This window comes from Nicotiana tabacum, chromosome 15, assembly GCF_000715075.1.
Source record: "Nicotiana tabacum cultivar K326 chromosome 15, ASM71507v2, whole genome shotgun sequence".
NCBI classification, from domain to species: Eukaryota; Viridiplantae; Streptophyta; class Magnoliopsida; order Solanales; family Solanaceae; genus Nicotiana; species Nicotiana tabacum.
Window position 1 is genome coordinate 24,239,792 of NC_134094.1, and position 21,316 is coordinate 24,261,107.

The following is a 21,316-nucleotide window of genomic DNA, read 5'->3' on the forward strand; positions in this document are numbered from 1 at the left end:
TTTAGCAGTAAATGAATGTGAGATTCATTGTCTACTATCACCAGAGTGAAATTCATAACAACTTCTTCTATGAAATTAATGAAGAAAAACCATTAATTTGGAACAACATCTAAGCACATCCGTTCGATTTTTGAGTTTTTCGTAAGCATCCTAGTGCCATAATTTGGACCTCTAGCCAAGGAGTTGATTATTTGACTATTTAGTTTGGAGTGAATACATAGTTTTTATAGCTTTTGCTCATAGGCTACCAAAAATACCATTGTACCATAACAATTATTACTACTACTTTTTATATTCAATTATTTCTTTCTTTTTAACCTTGAAAAAAAAAAGATTTGGTATGGAGAGAATAATATCAATAATAAAGCTTTTTCATTTTCCTTCCAAACAAAGCTTAGGTTGCCCAAAGTTATTAAAGAAGAAATTGAATCAAAGAATATTTAAGAAGATCACCATCTCTCATCCTCTCCCTCTCATCTAAAATTTCAAAAAAATAAAAATAAAATCAATGAGAATAATATCCCTCACTTCAAAACAAGAATCCAATTAAAACCCCAAAACCCATAAATAAACCAGCCTTCAATGTAGCAGAATTGCTAGTAGGAGCCATAGCTGGACCATCAAATTCTGTCGGAGAAGGTGCAGGTGCACCCATGAATCTCCTCATGTTGTTCTCAGATAAGGTCACTACTATCAGTTTCTGGCCTTGCTCACAATGCCCTTTTGCTCCACTTATGAAATAGTAAGCTCCTGAATTTGTTAGCTCTATCTTTGTATTCCCATCATTGTGCACTGCTATTGGACTTGACGTGTTGCATGTCACATAATCCCTCTTGCTCACTTCTAAAACTGAGTCTTTTTTCCCATCATACTTCCACACTGCCAAAAGAAAAAATTAAAAAATAAAATTGGTATGTTCATGTGTTTATGTTGTATACACCCATAATAATGACGAAGTCAGAAATTTTTCTAAGAGTGTTCGAATTAAAAGAAGTAAAAAATAATTTCAAACAAAGGATGTTCAATATATATTATATACCTCTAAAACCTAATATTTTAGTTAAGTACTTAGAGTATTTTTCCGGCGAAGGTGAAACTTCGCCCCTACTACTTTTTTTTTTTTTTACATATAAGACGTTGCTTATTTTAGTTTTTTGAGGTAATTAGTTCCACTTACTGTGAGCAATAATGACATATAGTTATTTTTAGGTGACTTGTATAAAAACTCTTTTACACGTATGTCTGAGCTAATAATAAAATTGGAGATAAAGTTCAGATAATTATAACCATACCAAGAGAATCTCCAATGAGGAAGCGAGATTTTTCAGCCCATCGATTGAGAGAATCTGATTCAGAAGATGGGATTTTCCAAGAATCAGTTTTCCCCCCTACCAAATGGTCTCTGGCTTCTGAGAAGCTCAAGAGGAGGAAGAAGAGAACAGCTACTAGTGAAGAAGAAAGCACATTTCTTGAAAAACCAGCCATTTAGTATGAACCGATATGCTCAAAAGAAAAAGAAGTTTTTCTTCAACAGCTACACTAGTTTTTATAAATAGAAGTTAATGGAGCAAGAGAGATTTGTATGGTAATTTTTTCTTTCTATGTATATATATAGGGGAGGAGAAAAACTAGCCGTTAGAGTAATGCAGCTAAAGAAACAACAAAACTAGCCGTTAGATAAAAAGTAGGAGTACAAGATTAAGGGTTTGAAACGGTCAAAAATTATTTGGGCTTTTATCCGTTATCTTTACTTTACTTGGGATTAATCCATTAAGATATATGGTCTGAAGAGTCCCGATAATCGAGGACGGATGGTCAAGAATCGCCAAAGCTTATATGCCTATATCCTCAACGAGGTTAAACAAATTCATAAAAATTAACCCCCACAATTTAAGGTTATGTCAAATCCAAACAAAAGTCAAAGTTGAGCCATAATGGTCAAACTTCAAAACAAAAGTCGAACTCCGTTAACGCGTAGCCTCATGAGTCTTTTATAATTTCATCTAAATCCATTTAGATCTAGTGATGTTCCGTGAAGTTTTTAACTCTGTTAGTTTGAGGGATCAAAATTTCACATTTATATTAATTGAAAGTCAAATTCGCTCAATCAAATATACTGGGATCAAACTGGAATAAGGCTATAACTCAAGGACTAAAATTACTACTTCCTTTTTTTAAAATTTTGTCATATAGCGGGATGTCATTTACAATGGAAGCATATTCGCTTTGGTTGTAATTAAATTTAAATCTGAAACTTCGTCGTTTCGATAACTCTGTTTTAACCTGGTAACCACTAGCCGAACACTTGTTGTGAAAAATCAGAAGAGCCAAAAGACAATAAATAAAAAGGATTTAACTAATTATACAAACGTTATTTACAGAAATAATATAATATTTTATAATTATTAATATATTCTGACTGATTATAACAAGTTATTTTTGTATTTTTAAAATTATGTAAAGTACTACTACAAAACCTATTATCTTAGATAAACTTAACCTCTTTAATTATGTTAGAAAAATGTGTACACTGCTATGTAAGTTAATCACCAAACGAAAATATAAGCTAAGGTTTCTTAACCTTTAAGCACGTTGCCTGGTGAGTCACCACGTACCAGCACTTATCCTTTACCGCCGCTACGTCCATACTTCATACTTGAGAATATACATGCAACTTCTCGTAACGTGACACAAAAGAGAGAACGTGTCTACTCCCCACAGCTTTATCCTCAGCTCCACCTCTTTACGTACTCAAACATCAAGTAAAAAAAACAAAACCTTATTAGGGTTTATCTCTTCTCAATAGAAGAAAAGAAATGGCTGGTGGTGTTATGAATCGGTTGCGAAGTTTACCTTATAGCCAAGGCACTATAGCGGTCGGCGGCGCCGTCGTCGTTGGCGGAATTTGGTACTACATGATGTACATCAAGAAGAAACCAGAAGATGCTGCTAGAGATGCTACTAAGTTTGCCAGTGGTATTGTACGTCCTGAGGATACTCGTAAGTAGATAATTTAGGCATGTAAACTCTAGTTAACTTTTTCCTTCCTTTTCCTCTTTTTTTTTTTCTTTCCTGGTGTGTGTTTCTGGCAAAAACTTAGAAGTATCATATTTTCATATCAGTCAATATTTCCTTTGTATTTTCACATTACTGTATTGTAAGAAAGAATTCAGGACGGTGGTCGAAATCCGATAAAGAGTATGTACCAATTCTCAGTGTGTGTAATAACTCCCTTGCTGAATTAACTAATATGCGCGACCTACATCGGCCGGCTTAGCAAGTGTCCGAACAAAAATTCTACTGTATAATTTTGCTTTATGATTTTTGTTTTATTAAAATTTGCCTTATTCGGTGATGGAACGAAACATAAAATCGGAGATATGGCGTGCTTGGTCCGTTGAGAAGTGGAAGTAGTCCAAATTTGCAAATAGTAATTTTTAAGTTGCATTTAATATATCAATTAAAAATACAAGTTTAATATTTTATTACTATACAAAAACGATCAGTATTGTATCGTTCAAATGACAAATCGATGTATTAAAAATTCTTATGCTATTATCAGTAGTTCGTTTATGTCGTAAAAAAGACATTCTATAGAAGTATGGATGTTCATTTTACTATACTAATTTTTTTTCTTTTTAAAATAAGAATTTGAATTAATTGATCACAAATAATTGACCAATTGATAGAGTAATCCGATACTCAATTCTTAATTTTTCTATTTTCTATTCGATATCTGAAAAAAGGTTGCTCACTTTTTCTATTCTATTTCTGGGAAAAAAAACAAGAATATGTACTAATCGGCCAGTCAGTTTTGCTAGTGTAAGAACCGATAATTTCAGAGCTAGCATGTATAAAATGTGTAATATTTTGAAACACACATTATTAAACCTGTCATATTGATGACAACAACAATTAAGCTCGCACCGGAAGTTTTTTCATGTCATTAAGTGTGACAATTCACAAGAGGAAAAAGGAGGGATGCTTTAATTATTTCACCAGAATAGATGCTTGCCTCTAGAAAATAACCAAACGAGATATATATACGATTATTAGCACTAGAAAAAACTCTTGCCACAGCCGTACAACAATTTACAAAAAAGCATAGTTTATATGGTTAAGTGATAAAATTAATCCATGACATTGATGTGAGAATGTGTTTAGTTACTTTAATAATGGATTAAGTTAGGGCACAATCTAATTAAACTAATTTATTTTCGGTAGATCAAATCCGCCCAAACTGACCCATGAATAGTAATTGTCCTTTAAAGCTTCTAAAAGTGTGTTAGGTATGAAGGAAAATATTTTTAAAAAAAATCAAAAAATATTTTCTTGTGTTTGGTCAGAGAATCGAAAATATTTTTTAGCAAAATAATTTTCTATGCTACTCTTCTCAACCCCTCCACTCAAATCCCCATGTGTTCCCATGCTACCACCCCCGAGCCCTCTCCCCAATAATTCAATATTTTCAGGACTTTATTTTCTTCAAGAATTCAATTATTTTTTTTAAAAAATCATACAAACACAAAGGAATTAATGTGTTGTTGTACTTTTTCACACAAGAACAATATTGAAATTTGAGCTTCATAATTGAAAAAAAACTCTTTTTCTTGTTGAAATAAAACAAAAGTACTATTTCTACAACATGAGAAGAAAATACTCATTTTGTTGAAATGAAAAAGTAAATACTCTATCTACGACATGAAGAAAGTACTCTAAATAATACTTCTGTTTAGGGTGGGGTGGAGGGTTCGGGTAGGATGGGAAAAAATTGAGGAAAGAGATTATTAGGCATAATTTGATATTTATTCCAAAATATAAGACAAGAAGCAATATGAAAAAAAGAAAAAAAAAATTTATCATCATAAACCATTCTAGAATAATATTTACGAAAAATAAATATAAAAATTATTGTTATATATGTGAAATTATTTTATTTATACTTGTTTAAAAGTTGAGAATATTATAAATATTTAGGTCAATTTGAACGGGTTGGATTATAACCCATTGTTTAGTCCTTCTTGACCCAATCTATCTTAGGTCAAGTAAACTTTGGGTAGGGTTACATGACCCGTTTAATAAATCAAACCATCTTAATCAGCCTAAATACAACCCAAACATCTCACTTGACACCCCTACTTATGATCAGGTGATAGTTGACCTATACTTTCTTTATATTCAACTATCACCGACTATATACTGAGCTGGCATTCTGTAACCAAACCAGCTTGGCTATACTAATTAAGCTAACTCTTATTGTCTATAATTAATTTTTACAACAATCTTAAGAATATTTCTTATAATGTTCTTATGGAGAATATCAAATCTAATGGTTTCCCATCTGCTATTCAAACTCGCGAACACGAAAGAAACAAAAATAAACTAACTTATCCATTAATTATGGAATTTCTAGAGAAACATATGACGAACATACAAATATCACTATTATTGGTGGCTTGGTGCTCGGGTTGCCGGCTCTACTTTGGCATGCACTCTTGGCAAGTTGTTTAAATTTTGTATACTATCTCATTATGGAGGACAAAGTGCACCATAACAGGTATGCTTTTGCTAATATTTGAATATGCCTGAGCCCACTTAAATATAAATTTGTGGAGTTAGTAATTCTTTATTTTTTGTAGGAAAGATAAAGTTTGCATTAACTATTGTAAAACATGCGTACAGAGAAGGATGATGGTGAGGCATCATCAGATTACAACTACTACAGTGATTACTACTAGAAATTTCAGTATGAAGTACATTAGGGATAGGTCCCTGTCCTGTTTCCGTGCAAAAAGATGGATCCCTAGTAGGCGTTAATCCAGCTTCCAGCTGATGTTTTGTCTGCATTGTTGCCCTGGTGTTTGTTTGTGTGTTGTTTGCAATCATAAGTACGCCTTGTGGGAATTATCTTGAAAAGGCTGTTCCAAGTAGATCTGCACGGAACTGATCAGTAACAAAAAATGGTGGCACGTTAAAAATAGTTGGCTCTGCAGAGCATTCCATTTTACTGCCTCCTTTTGCTAGTATATCTGCTACAAAATTCTGCTCTCTGTACGTGCGAGTGACTTTCGCGTCATGTAGCTGGTGGAGAAGCTTCCTGCAATCGGATGCAATATTAGTATATACAGCATTATCATTTTTCAGTGTTGTGAGTATCTCCGCAACATCCACGTTTATGTGAATTGGTTTAAGGTTCCTTTGAACAGCTAACTTGAGCCCTTGAAGTAAAGTTTTCAGCTCCGCATGTATGCTTGAAGTGTGTGGTATACTGCCACTATAGACAATAACCCACGCTCCTGTATGATTTCGAATGACACCCCATATTCCAGATTTTCCTGGGCGTATGGAAGCTGCCCTGTCCGTGTTCAGCTTGTAGTGGTTTTGTGGTAGTGGTTCCCATTTAACATTTTTATGAGTTTTGGGGGTTTACGTGTCACGCCCCAACCTCAGGAAGCGTGACCGACGCTCAACCGATTAAACCCGTCCAAACAAGCCTGTTAGATACTTTCTATCCAACTCACCTATGATCAAGAAAAGACGTGATTTCATTAATTAGACAATAGGAAGTTTATTCATACAATATTAAATCGTTTCATTAGTTACCCCACTATTAAGTCCCAAAATACACAAATTCTTATAGTCTAAGTGGAACAAGTGATCAAACACAACACAACTTGCTTAACATTCCCAACACTTATATACAACCTACATAGTGTCTACGGAGCCTCTAAAGATACAAAAGAGTGTAAAGAAGATGCCGGCAACAAGACCCCAGCTACAATGCAAAAGTGACCACAATATAAACAAAAGGTACAATACATGACCCCGGAATGAAATGGGGCTCACCGAGTCCGCTGACAAGAGGATGCAGCACTATTTTTGATCAGCATTGTCTGCTATGTAACCATCTACATACATTCAAAGATGCAGGCCCCCGGCAAAAGGGATGTTTGTCACGACCCAAAATTTCACCATTTCTAAGATTAGGTAAGCCAATTACAATTATATTTCAAGCCATTTTTTTAATATTAATTAAATAGGTAATCAAAACCAACAGCGGAAACAAATATGAAAACCTCCCAAGATTGGAAATACTGAGTCATGAACTCTAACTGAATACATGAAATGATCTCAAGGATCGAATACTCAATACTGTTTGAGTAATAATTAACAGTACAATAAAATAGAAAGACTCCAAGGATCTGCGACGACCAAACAGCTCTACCTTGAATCCTTGCGATCTCACTCTAAATCTGTCCGAGTCCGATATCTTCAATACTTGGCTCTGCACAAAAATGTGCAAAAGTGTAGTATGAGTACACCACGGTCGGTACCCAGTAAGTATCAAGACTAACCTCAGCGGAGTAGTGACGAGGAACAGTCAAGACACTCACTAGTCTAATAACCTGTGCAATGTAGTATACAAAATTATAGAAAACAAATAACATTAAAGGCAACACAAACCAACCAGTGATATGCACAGCAGGGCAACAAGAGAACCATTAATATTGCTCAACAAATAGTGAACACAAGTACAACCAATTAAATCAAATCTTTCAAATATAAATATTTCGCCTATATGCTCCTCAAATAATAATCTCCAGGATATAATACATTCCAATAAATATATTTCGAATATACTCTCTTCAATTAAATATCTTTCAAATATAATTATTTCAATAAATCTCTTTCAAATATAATTACTTCAAATAAATATCTTTCGAATATAATTCTTTCAAATAAATCTTTTTGAACAAAAATCCTTCCAAATGAATATTTTGAATATAATTCTTTCAATTAAAAGTCACCATGTGACACCTCATTTCATAATCATAAAATACGGGTCTCAGCGCCCTTTCATATTTTTCGTAAACAGAGGTCTCAACCCACTTTCATATTTTCACGGCACTCCGTGCCCATAATTAAATCATCATATTTTATCCCGCACTTCGTGCCGACGTTTCATATCTGTTGCGGCGTGCAACCCGATCCCATATAACATTACCTGCCCGGCAATAGCCACAGGCTCACAATTTCAACATAGAACAGGCTATCATCAAGTTTATCGAAACAACAAGACAATTTGCACAAGATTTTAATAAACACAAGGAAAATCCCAACATCACATGAAAATTACCAACACAATAACTCCACATCATCACATATCATCCCTGACAATAGCCACCCTTAACTCTCCTATAGCCACCCTTATCTCTCCTATAACCATCTTTATCTCTCCTATAGCCACTCTTATCTCTCCTATAGCCACCCTTATCACTCTACTTAGACAATATCCCAATATACATAACAATAGTAAAATGCCACCCTTATACCCACTTTATATCAACAGTGGAATGCCACCCTTACATCGTCAAAATAATAACTCACACAACACAATAATTTACACGGAATATTATCACGATAACATAACAAAATCAATTCATCTCACAAATTGCCCAATGGCCACAACCAATTCCAAAGATATAACATAATCAAATAATATCACAACAAATAGCCCAAGGCTCCACACAATATGTATAAAACTACAAAAATAATCAAGTGAGATAGAAAATAATCAGCATAGGGCAACGCCTTCATTAATCCAAAATTTGAAAATTATATTAACACTTCTTCTTAAGCTTACTTAATTAATTATTTGCAGAGGGAAAATCCATAATGAAATTAAATTTCAAGAAATATCAAACAACCAAACTCACAGAATTCACATAAATATACAAATAATAATTTCATCAGATTGTCATATAAAAAAAACAAATTCAACAAACCCAAATTGAGACATGGCAAATAGATGATTTAATAAATGCCCACAATTATTCAATTTACTACACAATATGCCTAAGATTTTAACCCAATATATTTTGTACATATAAGCCCGAGTACGTACTCGTCACCTTGCGTACGCGACTTTTCACATTTCACAAATGGCACATAAGACTCGATGCCTAAGGGGTAATTCCCCCACTCAAGGTTAAGCAAGATATTTACCTATTTTGAAGTTATGCCGATATTCCAAAATTGTATTCTTGCTTGAATTGACCTCCGAACAGCTCAAATCTATGCAAATTAATTGTACCACTTCATTAAAGTTCATCGGAAATAATTCCGGATAATAATACGTCGACATAAAAATTTATTCCAAAAAGTCAACACAAGTCAACACGGGGCCCGCCTCTTGGAACCCTCCATAATTTTCATGAAATCCGAACACTCATTCCGATACGAGTTCAACCATACCAATATTATCAAATTCCGATAACAACTAGACCTCCAAATCATAAATTTTTATTTTTGAAAGATTTTGCCAAAATCTTGATTTCTTCCATTAAAATCCGAATTAAACGATGAATATAATCATATATGCATGAAATATAAACACTTTAGGATATAGAACACTTACCCCAATTCATATGGTAAAAATCGCCTCAAAAATCGCCTCAATCCGAGCTCCATAGCTCCAAATATGTTAAAAATGGCTGAAATCTCAAAATATAGCTACCGCCTAGGTATTTACTCTTCGCGATCGCAAAGCACAACTTTTGTCAGCCCAAAATTTGCCTTTCGCGATAGCGAAGAACAAGTGCCCAGCTCTTCTAGATAACCTCTAGTATAATAGTCATAACTTTTTGTATAAAATTCCAAATTGTAAATGGTTTAACTTTCTAAAAACTAGACACCAAGGACTAAAACTTTAATGTTATTCTCATCTCCCAGTTCCTTATATATTGCAAGATATAAGCTGCCAAAGTTAGCCCTTTGCAACACAAATTTCTTCTTAGTGATTTTCAAACTCTTCCCAGATAGCCTATTGTATATCAATTATAACGTTTCGTACACAACTCCAAATGCCAAATGGTTTGATTTTTTGAAAATTAGACACAAAGGGCTACAACTTTTATTTTTGGACCATCTCCAAATTTCTTATAGATTGCGAGTTATAAGCTTCCAATGTCGGGTCCTGTGCAACAAGATTTTCCTATACGCGATCATAAAAAGGCTTCCGCGATCGCGATTCACAGTGTCCAAACAACAAAATTGCTCTTCGCGTTCGCGACCATTTGTCCGCAATCGCGATGCATGCCTATGTGACCAAAAACCAGCAACTAAAAATGGCTTAAAAATGGTCCGAAACCACCACGAAACTCACCTGAGCCACTCGGGACAGTACAACAGCAACAATGACAATAATACAAGGGTACGATAAATAAGTCAACTCAGAGATTCCTGAACTCAAAGAAATGGAGGAACTAATTCACAAGGAGTAGCCACAATCGGAATGCTAGTCATAATAAGATCAACTCAACAAGAAAGGAAATACTATGTAACAACGATCCGCAATATACAGTTTGGCAACGAGGGAGCTAACACAAGTCAAATGATTCCAAATAAGGACAAGTCAACTAAGATATAAGATATCTAAATTTCTTTTAAGGTCGGGCAATTAGGAAAGAGATACAACAAATTCAGCTAAGAAGAAGCAGCAGCGGAAAGATAATCATAACCTCAATTAAGGCTAAATAATTAGAGAAGAGATAATAATAATTTCAAATAAAGATAAGTAGTTATGGAAAGAATAATATTGCAATAGAAATGTAACAATTTCAATTAAGGCACATATGAATCAAATAAGCAATAAGAGTGAATCATGAAACAATTAATTCTAATTAAGCAGGTAGAGGTGAAACTAGTAATTAAGAAGCATAATCATAACAAGGACAACTGCATATTCAGTGAACACAAGGGCCTAAGAACTCTAAAAGGCCAATTTTCCACAAATAAGTCTGAGCACGTACTCGTCACCTTGCATACACGGACTACAATTAGCATGGAAGACTCAAATCATAAGGGGTAGTTCCTCCACACGAAGTTAGGCAAGATACTTACCTTAAAGATTTCACCTCTACATGCTTTAATTCAAATTAATTACTTCAGGATTCACTCTTATTGCCTATTTGACTCTTATTTGACTTAACTGGAGATTTTACCTCTTCTATTTTCCTGCTATCTTTTCCATAACTGCTTATCTTTATTTGAAATTATTGTTATCTCATCCTATAATCGTTCAGTCTTAATTGAGGTTATGATTATCTTTTCACTGCTTATCTTTAATTGAATTATTGAATATCCTTCGTAATTTCTCAACCTTAAAAGAAGTTAGATATCCTACATCTTAGTCGACTTGTTTTATTTGGAATTATTTGACTCGTATTAGCTTCCCTGTTGTTGAAATGTATATTGTGGGATCATTGCTACATATTAGTTTTCCCTTGTTGAGTTGTTCTCTTTACACCTAATATCCTTTACTATGGTTATTCCATGTGAATTGGTTCTACCGTTTCTTTATGAATTAAAGTTCTTGAGTTTATTTACTTATCGTACTTTGTATTATTGTCATTGTTGTTGTTGTACTTGTTATGGTGATGCACGAGGTTTCTATCGTGCGGTTGTTATTATTGTGATGCACGATATTTTTGTCGTGTGGTTGTTGTTATGAGGTTGCACGAGGTTTCTGTTGTGCAATTGTTACTATTGATATTTGCACATGCGGCATGACAAGGCAAAATATGTATATATGTAGGTTGCGCATGTGGCGAGACAAGGTGGGAGCATTATTATGCATGTGTGGCGAGACAAGGCAGGCATTTATATTACTATTGCACACGTGGCGAGACAAGGTGGGTTGTGTTAGGGATTGAGTTTTAATGATTTGTGGCATGGGGGCATTCTTGTTATTGATATTTGTATAGTGGTATATGTACCTGTGTCAGCTTTATCTTGTGAAAGCTGTGAGGAAATATTCTACGTGTTGTCTGTTCTTTTTCCTTATGCTTAATTGCTGATATGGACTATGGTAGTACACTTGCACAAGCATACACGTAGTTAAGCACTCTTATCGGATAAGAGGTGTTATTGATATTGTTGAGCATAGATGCTCACCCTTGTCTACTTGCCTTCTATGTGAGAATGACTCTATTGGTACGTGAGTCGTCAATGCGGTTATGAGGTGTCACGAGGGCACAGGATGCCAAGTGTTAGGGTTCAGGTATTGAGACCCATGAGTTGTGATTTTTCCGCGGTTCGGTACCTCATGGAGTTGTTGACCAAAACCTGATGTAAAAGCGGTTGTAGTTGCTGAGTAATTGCTTGCCCTTGTTGTATTTGTGATTTCAGATTTAGGTTGTATTCCATTCACTTTGTCTGTGTCATTTTCATGATATTCTGCTGATACTTGTTGTTTCCTTCCTTATTTTCATTACTATATTGTGAGCCATATTGCATAGTCTTTATGTAGACATCATACTTTTGTTGTTCATATACTTATACATGTTCAGTTTATTAGACCAGTGGGTGTCTTGACTGTTCCTTGTCACTACTCTACCGAGGTTAGTCTTGATACTTACTGGGAACCGCTGTGGTGTGCTCATTCTACATTTATGCATATTTTTGTGCAGATCCAGGTACTTGTTCGTTAGTTAGTTGTGTGGATTGTTGCCGTGGAGACTTAAGGTAAACCTATTGCTGCATTCGCAGGCTTCAGAGTCACCTTCAAGTTTTCATTTTGCACTATTTATTCCTATTTCTGGACAGTTTTATTTAGAGGCTTTCTAGCAAATACTCTATAGAGATTATGACTTGTACTACCGATTTTGGGAATTGTAAGAGATTCTATTTCAATAATGTTGTTGTTTCAATTATTGTTAGGTTTATCTAGTCCCTAAGACTAGGTGCCATCACGATACCCAAACAGAGGGGAAATTGGGTCGTGACAAGTTGGTATCAAAGCTCTAGGTTCATAGGTGCTACGAGTCATAAGCGAGTTTAGTAGAGTCTTGCGGATCGGTACGTAGACGTCTGTACTTATCTTTGATAGGCTACGAAACTATTAGGACAATCTGATTTCTTTCATTCCTATCGTGCGAGTTTATTGATATCAGAGTTTGAACTTTTATCATTTCTATTCTCTCACAGATGGTGAGGAAACGAGCTGCAGTTATCAACGATGCTGCTCCTGGAGCATGTATCGCTAGAGGCAGAGGCAGAGGCCGATGAGGAGTAAGTGCCGCAGCCAGAGCACTTACCAGAGCAGTAGTTGAGGAGCCGCTAGTAGTTCTAGTTGGGGAGCAGGTACTGGAAGCACTTGCTGTTACCCCCGGACATCAGGAGACCTTAGCACAATTCCTGAGCATGTTTGGTACATTAGCTAGAGTAGGGTTGATTCTGGTTGCACAAGCTACTTCACAGACCGGGGGAGGAACCCAGACTCCCGCCGCCCACACCCCCGAGCAGCGAATTAATGTTGGTCAGGTTCCAAGTGTCATGGCGACACAGACTGTGGATCCAGTTCAGCCTGTGGTCAGGGCAGCAACATCTGAGGAGGAGGAGCTTAGACTTGCAAGGTTCAAGAAATATGACCCTCCTACATTCAGTGGTTTGGCTTCAAAGAGTGCACGATTTTCTGGAGGAGTGCCATCGCATTCTCCGCACTATGGGTATTGTTGAGACGAGTGGGGTTGCTTTTACTACGTTCCAGCTCAGGGGAGCGTCTTATCAGTGGTGGCGGGTATATGAGTTCGGTAGCCCAGCCGAGTTAGCTTTACTTACATGGGTTCATTTTTCAGAAATATTCCTGAGAGAGTTTGTACCTCAGTCCCTTTGAGATGCATGGCACGCGGAGTTTGAGCAGCTGCACCAGGGCACTATGTCAGTATCAGAGTATGCCGTGAGATTCAGTGATTTGGCCAGGCATGCACCTGCTTTGGTCGCCACAGTTAGAGAGCGTGTTCGCAGATTCATTAAGGGACTCAGGCATGATATTCAGTTCAGCATGGCTCGGGAGTTAGAGTCAGATGTTTCGTTTTAGCATGTGGTAAGGATCGCTCGACGTGTAAAGGGCATGTGGGATCAGGAGAGAGAGGACAGGTGGGGCCGTGAGAGAGAGTACATGCGAGATTAGGAGAGAGAGGACAGGGAGGCGAAGAGGCCTCGTAGACCGGAGAGATCTACTGGTCCTTATTTTGGAGGCAGGGTTCGACATGGTAGAGGTTTCGTGGGTCTGCCAGTGCAGTTTGCACTTCAGGATCGCCAAATGTTTCAGGTGCTCATGGGTCTCAGAGTACCCCGTACCGCACAGTTCTCACAGCCACGCCAGCATAGAGGTTGCTTCGAGTGTGGAGATACCATCCACATGGTGAGAGATTGTACTAGACTCCAAATAGGTGTGTCATAGCGGAGTATTCAAGCGAGTAGAGGGTGCCCAAGAGGGGAAGTCCCGAATCATTGATGTGTTTCATATAGTAGGCTTGAGGCCATTGCGCCAGATGATGTCATATAGATATGCTTTTGATTTGTTACAGAGGGGCACCATTCGTATTTGGATTCGGTTTTGCTTATCGGGGCGTGGTCCCCTATTTGTTGGGTGAGTTCATGACTTAGTATTATATTTAGGTGTTTACCCCTGTTGGGAGACTCTATGAGTGGTAGCCTGTGTATATCATTTGTTTATATTCATTATTGAGAGTTTTGAGACTATAAGTGAATTCATATTGTTTATTATGGCAGGTTTAATATGATTCCTAAGTAATTTGGTTACGATTTGTGATTTGATACTCTACCGGGGTGAGAGTTTAGTAAGTGTTGTGATTTTATTGGCAGAATTGAGTTAGTGGGAGATTTCAATTGGTATGATGTGTATTCGGCTTGTGATTCAGAGTTGAGGGTGAGACCCTCGCGATTCCATGTGATTTGATATGTTTGAGCCGGGCTGTGTGCCGCGGTGGAAGGTTATACAAGGATGAGATCCTTATGATTTGTTCATGTACTTTGATTTTTCCTTTTGAACTGATTCGTAGTATGGTACTGTTAAAGAGTTGTGCTTGTCGGGCTTGTTTGATATTTCCCTTATGTGTTTCTCTTTACATATTCAGTCATTTTCATTTTGTGCTTCTCGAGTTTTAGCTTGCGGGGTGTGTGCCCGGTGGTGTTAGTTGTGACTTATTGATTCGGATGTATAGTTAAGAGGTCTTCATGTTTCTTGCATCGTTGTCAGTGTTGTGGAGGTTTTAATAGGGTTCTAACGGATATGAGGCTAATTGCCAGTGCTGGTTTTGATTACAGGCAGCTATTGTGATCAGAAATGTTATTATAGGCCTATGTATGGTGCGTCTTGTTGTGTGGTCGTACCTTGTGGGTGTAGGCATAAGTTGTTACAGTTGGTTGAGACGGATACCAGTTATGGATTTAGAATCGGGTCTTTTGAAGATAAATGGAAGGTGAGAATTTTGACTCTAAGGCTTATCGGTGTTGATATAAAGGATAAATTACAGTTGGGATGGTGTCATCAATCTTATGTGGATGGGGTGACGTGGGGTCCCCCGTGGGTGTATGTTGGATATGTACTTTCAGTGATTTGAAGACTTCGAGGCGATTCTTAGTACGTTCGAGGACGAATGTTTGTTTAAAAGGGGAAGGATGTAACAACCCGGCCGGTCGTTTTTAGAATGTAAGTTTCGCCCGGTGGCATAAGGCTCTGAGCAGCTTCGTATTATGTGTATTGACTTACCTGCGTTCTGGTTGTAGCTGCCTCTTCTTAATGGTAGCCTTAGATCTATAAAAATCTGTTTATGTATATTTCGAACAGATGATGTATTTATTTCATACCAGCTTTGTAATTTCTAATTTTAGAAGCTCATGATTTGTACTACCAATCCTTGGGGAGTGAATTAGAGTCAGTTAAATATTAATTGAATTAGATTATTGTTATTGGGCTTACCTAGCGGGTGAGGTTAGGTGTCATCACGGCTAGTTAGATTTTGGGTCGTGACAAAAAAAATAATTTTTTTTTTAGGTCTTTTACAAAAGAAAGCATTATCATCTTTATAATATTATTATAGGTCCTTCTATATAAGAGGAAAGCTTACTGGTGAAAATTACTTTCGGCTTTGAATTGCATTGACTCATTGAGTGATTAAACAGCAAACAATTTTTGTAGCACGTTCATTTTTGACATAGTACACACCAAAAATTGTGCTTAAATTCAAAGTAATACTAAAATATTTTAAGTTCCAATATGCGTAATGATTTTATGTATCAAAATATAAATGGTTATTAACATGAAATTCATTAAATAATAAACTTTACTTTAGAGGAAAATTAAGCTAAAATAAAAGTTGTAGGAGTATAATAGTGTGTGTGTTTGTGTTGTGTTTTAAAACTAATAGATGAGAGGAAAAATAATAAACTTTAGAGGATAATCTATCCTCCTGCAGAAAAAAATATTTATTACGTCGACGTCAAAATTTTTGTGGACAAATCATATCATTCTAGGTTTTAATGTTAAAAGAGAAGGATATGTAACATAGGTGAGAAAAAATAAAAAATACATCAAAAAAAGCTGAAACGAAATATTACAAAAAAGGAAGCATTATTGGTCAAGAGCACTCATGTTTTATCTATGGTATAACGGAAAAAAACTTTTGAAAGGAAAATCTATAAAGTCAGATTGAAATATATATATATATATGAAAAAAAAAATTAAATTGAAATGATTACCTATAATATTCGAAACGGCAACCATCTGGAAGGTAGATTGATGATTCGAAAAAGGATATTTTAACATTGCATTTAAAAGGGGGTATGCATCTAATAGTTGTGGCTTGTAACCCTTCATGAAGGAGTACTTAGGTTATTTGCCCTTAGTTGTTTTTAATTTTTTATTAATAGGGTATTTAAGTTACTTAATTAGAAGGGTATCTTAGTAATTTAACTTTTGTCTTAAGGGCTTTCACTTTTAATATAATATAGATAGATGTATTTTTTTTTTCAAAGTTGAAGTGTTTGGCCAAGCTTTTAGGAGAAAAAAATTATTTTTGAATAGAAGCAGAAACAGTTTTAGAAAATAAAAAAAGTAGCTTCTTTTCGGAAGCACTTTTGAGAAAAATACACTTAAAAGCACTTTTTAAAAATTTGATCAAACACTAATTAATGTTTATAAGTATTTTTTAAATTAATTAGCCAAACGCAAAAAAAAAAAGCACTTTTGAAAAAAAAATATTTCTCAAAATAAGTTTAATTTTTTCGCCAAACAAACTATTTTTAATCTTATAATGCAATGTAACGAATTACTTTTGACTGATTCTTGTTAAAATAAAATAAAGGCATCGATCATCGGGAAAGACAAAATCTCTTACAAACTAAAAAGAGGGTAAATGCAATAACAGAGGGGTTTTAAACCTTTTAGGTTTAAAGATGTCATATAAGAAAAACTCCCAGTGTACACTCAGTTACTAGGACAAAAACTAAACTTTGCAGTAGATAAGAGAAAATATACGAAAATAATCGTAATATATGATTATCTGTCTTGAAATCAAGTTAATGTTTTGATGAAAATGTATTAATGCTAGAGTTGGCATCTATAGTCCTTAACTAAAATCAACACAAAATCATTAAGAAAATTAAAAAGTATTAAGAAAATTCCCATATTCCGACACAATTTTTGCATTTTCATATCTTATAATCTATATATGTTATTTAACTTTTATGATTCATAACTCATCAATATCTAAACTTAATTATGACCACCTAATTTCTTAAGATAAGACACTATTATTATCCAACTATTATCATAATTGGCTTCTCCTTAGGTTACAACTCAAAAGTAAATGCAAAACATGATTATTTTTATGTTACAACTCAAACAGCAAAAAAAAAAAAAAAAAAAAAAAAAAAGAGATTTTTACATGATAGGTCTTTTTTAAGGAACTATTAGCATAAACAACAGGCCTTTCAAATTATTTTAGAACAAACAGTTTAAATTACATTCATAGCATATCTCAATAAATGCTTGTATCTAATATCCCATTAATTAATAAGTTAAAATCCCAGTAATTTAGGATTAAATCCCCCTTTCTCGCCCCCTTCAACCTACAGCTGTCCAAAGCTCAACTCTTCTCCTCTTCTCTTCTTCTCTCTATTGCCTCTGCACCAGTTATTCACCTTCACAAAAGCACCTCCCTATAACGCCAAATTAATCAACCAATAAGTTGGGCACCTCTTTGTGTGAAATTTCTACCTGAAGTAAAGAACTTTTTAATATGCCAATAATGGTGATGTCAATATTTATTCAATTCTTTTAAATATTTTTTTGGCCGAGATCCCTTTTTTTTTGTTGTTTTTCTTGTATTCCTAGATTGAGATTCTCTTTTATGCTTTACAATTGTAAATTGTGAAGATTGATTTACTATTAATTGATCGAATTTTCTGCCTTTTCACTTATATAATACACTTAATATATTATATACATTGTATATCCATAATATACCGTGTATATGTATATTTAAATATAATATCATTGTTAATTTATGCATTATTCATCATTATACCGTGTATATGTATATTTACACATAATTATAAACTACTATAATACTTTATAGTTTATAGGAGTATATATGTATTCCATGTATATATTTAATTATCCACTATTTACTAACATTAATACACATGCAATCTGAAATATAGGATAAATATAATATTAGTATACTAGAATACCATTATTATTTACAATAATATTAAATATCATCATTATACTATGTATATATACTTTTATACATAATTACATATTATTTGTAATGTTGTGTATAATGGAATAACTATAATTTTGGGTGAAAAATAAGGAATAATATATTTAATAGTACTTTATGGTAATAAGAAATTTTTGGGATTGATATATTTATGGAGAGAATCTCGGTTGAGATTTAATTGGGTCCAGTTGGGATTCTATTATGGAATGTAAAATATTTACTGCTACGTTTGTAAATTGATTAATGCTGCTAAGATTTTATAAAATTTTCTAAAATTTTGGACAGTTATGTTTTTTCCCCATAAAAATTACGTATAGTATCTCTAAGGTCGGGAGATATCTCCTTTTCTCACTCACAATCATTTTTAAAAAAAATAATCTTACTCTACTAATTAATTAGTGTTTATTCCTGCTAGCTAGCTGTATAAAAACCAATTAATAGATTGAGGGGTTGACAATTGTAACAAACAATTAAGTCATTACTTTCTCTGGTCCACTTTAATTGATTTTTTTGGATGTTTTCACACATATGAAAGAATTCACCTTTTTGCATTGATTAACAATAAAATTCACTATATTAACCCTAATTTGTTCATTGAAAATATAATAGATACTTCAAGACTCTTTACTACAAGGGCAACTTAAAAAAAGAAGTTAATTTCTTGTTGATATCGGGAAAAAATCAAATATTGTGGATAACACAAAAAAAAGACTAAAAAAATAATTAAAGTGGATCGGAGGGAGTATTTATTAAGGGATTTATCAAAAAAATAGTTGACTTTCACAAGTATATATATATATATATATATATATATATATATATATATATATATGCCCTATCATTTTAATAATGCCAACTAAGGTGCATTGAGTCTCACATTATCAATCCATTAATAGGTTAAGATTTTCTAACTCCCAAATCAGCTCATTACATAGAAACAATAGTAAAAACATTATAAAGACAGCAAGCTTGAGAATACTCCAAAGCACCTTTAAATAGCCCATATTTTTTACTCTGAATGCAAACTCGAAAACCACAAGAATTATCTCTAATATTCTTTAGTTTCAGCCATGGTAAAGAAACCTAGAATGGGTCGTCAAAAGATCAAAATTTCCAAAATAGAGGTCAAGAATCATCTCCAAGTTACCTTCTCAAAACGTCGTTCTGGTCTTTTCAAGAAAGCTAGTGAACTATGCACCCTTTGTGGGGTTGAAATTGCTATCATAGTTTTTTCACCGGCAAGAAAAGTTTTTTCTTTTGGTCATCCTAATGTTGAGTCCATTGTCGATAGATTCCTCTCGAGAAATCATAATCCAATTTCTAATTCATCACTTCATCTTGTTGAGGCACATCGAAATGCTAGTATTCATGAGCTCAATTTGCAATTAACTCAAATTATTTCTGAGCTTGAAGTTGAGAAGAAAAAAGGAGAATCACTTGATCAAATGAGGAAAACTAGTCAAAGTCAATATTGGTGGGAAGCTCCTATAATGCAACTTGCTTTGCATGAACTTCAACAATTAAAGGATTCAATAGAGGATTTAAAAAAGAATGCGACAAATCAGGCAAGCAAGTTTATGGTTGAGATTTCTAATTCTTCTCCATATTTTGATATTAATGGTAATGGGATCTATGACAACTATGATATCAAGTCAGCTCGAAACTTGGTTGCTTCAAATAATCTTCACAACCATAACTTTGGTTTTCATTCAGCTGGAACTTTTGGTTCTCCTTTCTTTTGATCAATTAAAGCCAACAGAGTACTTCACTAGCTAGCCTTAATTTGCTCGGAGTTTTTCAAGTTCTCATTCTGTGTACTTATTGCCTCTAAGTAACAAATGGTTGCCCTTATAAATCAATATTTTATTAATAGCAAATACTCCTTGCAATCCTTTTATATGCTATTATCATGGTATTATCCGGAACATAATTTATATCAAGAATTTTTACCATGTAAAATGAATTATGGGGGAAATGTAACACTCCGTAAATATGGATTAGTTGTGGACGTGTTAAATAGGTATTGATATGATATTTTAGACATGTGAAGTCCTATCGGGATGAGCATGGGTGGAAATATTGGTTATAGAATCAATACGGAGAGTGAGGTGCATTCCCAGTTCTTTCGGGGCATTATCATTACTTTACAGTCTTTGAGTATTTACAAACACTCTGTGTTCTATATTAGCGTTTTCGCACTTGATTTTATATCATTCAGACTTTCAATATATCACTATTTGTTAGTTTATCTTCTGCATTTAGTATGTTATGATATCACATGTTGATTCAGCCAGCTAGTTGGTTCGCTCGGTCATATGTGGTCAGGTACCGGATGTCGTGTTATATCCAAGCCCATGTTCGGGGCGTGACAGGAAAGATGTACAGGCGGATCTAGGATACCAAAAAGATGAGTGTACTATTACAAAGAGGTGAATCAAAAATTTACATTTGGCGGGTTCAACCTATAGGTTCTTACCATAAACCATTATCATTCAGAAATTATAGGTTAAAATTTAAAAATATTTCTTGAAATTTTAGTGATTTTTAATATATATATATACCTATGCTCCAGAACAAAAATTTTGAAATCATTGAATCATGCTACATCATCCGCTCCTATTAGTTTTAATTATATAAAATTTTGCGACGACAAAGGATATCAAGAATTTTAATGTGTTAGATTTGGGAATTTTGAATGAATAAGCCAAATAAAAATAAATAAA

General features: G+C 34.4%; 3 protein-coding genes across 3 annotated transcripts; 1 reads left to right on the top strand and 2 right to left on the bottom strand.

Annotated features, from left to right (window-relative positions):
* Window positions 1-355: 355 nt before the first annotated feature.
* On the bottom strand, window positions 356-1,584 carry LOC107770784 (early nodulin-like protein 15). Its single transcript, XM_016590113.2, has 2 exons — window positions 1,293-1,584; window positions 356-879 (listed from the first exon to the last, which is right to left on the bottom strand). The coding sequence occupies exons 1-2, from the start codon at window positions 1,483-1,485 to the stop codon at window positions 530-532; spliced, it is 543 nt and encodes a 180-aa protein (XP_016445599.1). The 5' UTR covers window positions 1,486-1,584; the 3' UTR covers window positions 356-529.
* A 4,320-nt stretch (window positions 1,585-5,904) lies between these two features.
* Window positions 5,905-6,549, bottom strand: LOC142169558 (uncharacterized). The gene is made up of 2 exons (XM_075231432.1): window positions 6,522-6,549; window positions 5,905-6,296 (listed from the first exon to the last, which is right to left on the bottom strand). The coding sequence occupies exons 1-2, from the start codon at window positions 6,547-6,549 to the stop codon at window positions 5,905-5,907; spliced, it is 420 nt and encodes a 139-aa protein (XP_075087533.1).
* Window positions 6,550-19,663: 13,114 nt separating this feature from the next.
* On the top strand, window positions 19,664-20,335 carry LOC107770779 (agamous-like MADS-box protein AGL62). The gene has a single exon (XM_016590110.2). It carries the CDS (start codon window positions 19,664-19,666, stop codon window positions 20,333-20,335), a length of 672 nt encoding a protein of 223 aa, XP_016445596.2.
* The last annotated feature ends 981 nt before the right edge of the window (window positions 20,336-21,316 follow it).

What these genes read in the sequence shown, in the direction of transcription:
- LOC107770784 (XM_016590113.2), bottom strand. Translation starts at nt 1,485, where the DNA reads ATGGCTGGTTTTTCAAGAAATGTGCTTTCTTCTTCACTAGTAGCTGTT. An exon ending in CCTCATTGGAGATTCTCTTG is followed by an intron (nt 880 to 1,292) that starts GTATGGTTATAA and finishes TTCTTTTGGCAG; the next exon opens with TGTGGAAGTATGATGGGAAA.
- LOC142169558 (XM_075231432.1), bottom strand. Translation starts at nt 6,549, where the DNA reads ATGAAATCACGTCTTTTCTTGATCATAG. An exon ending in ACGTCTTTTCTTGATCATAG is followed by an intron (nt 6,297 to 6,521) that starts GTGAGTTGGATA and finishes GAAATCATACAG; the next exon opens with GAGCGTGGGTTATTGTCTAT.
- LOC107770779 (XM_016590110.2), top strand. Translation starts at nt 19,664, where the DNA reads ATGGTAAAGAAACCTAGAATGGGTCGTCAAAAGATCAAAATTTCCAAA.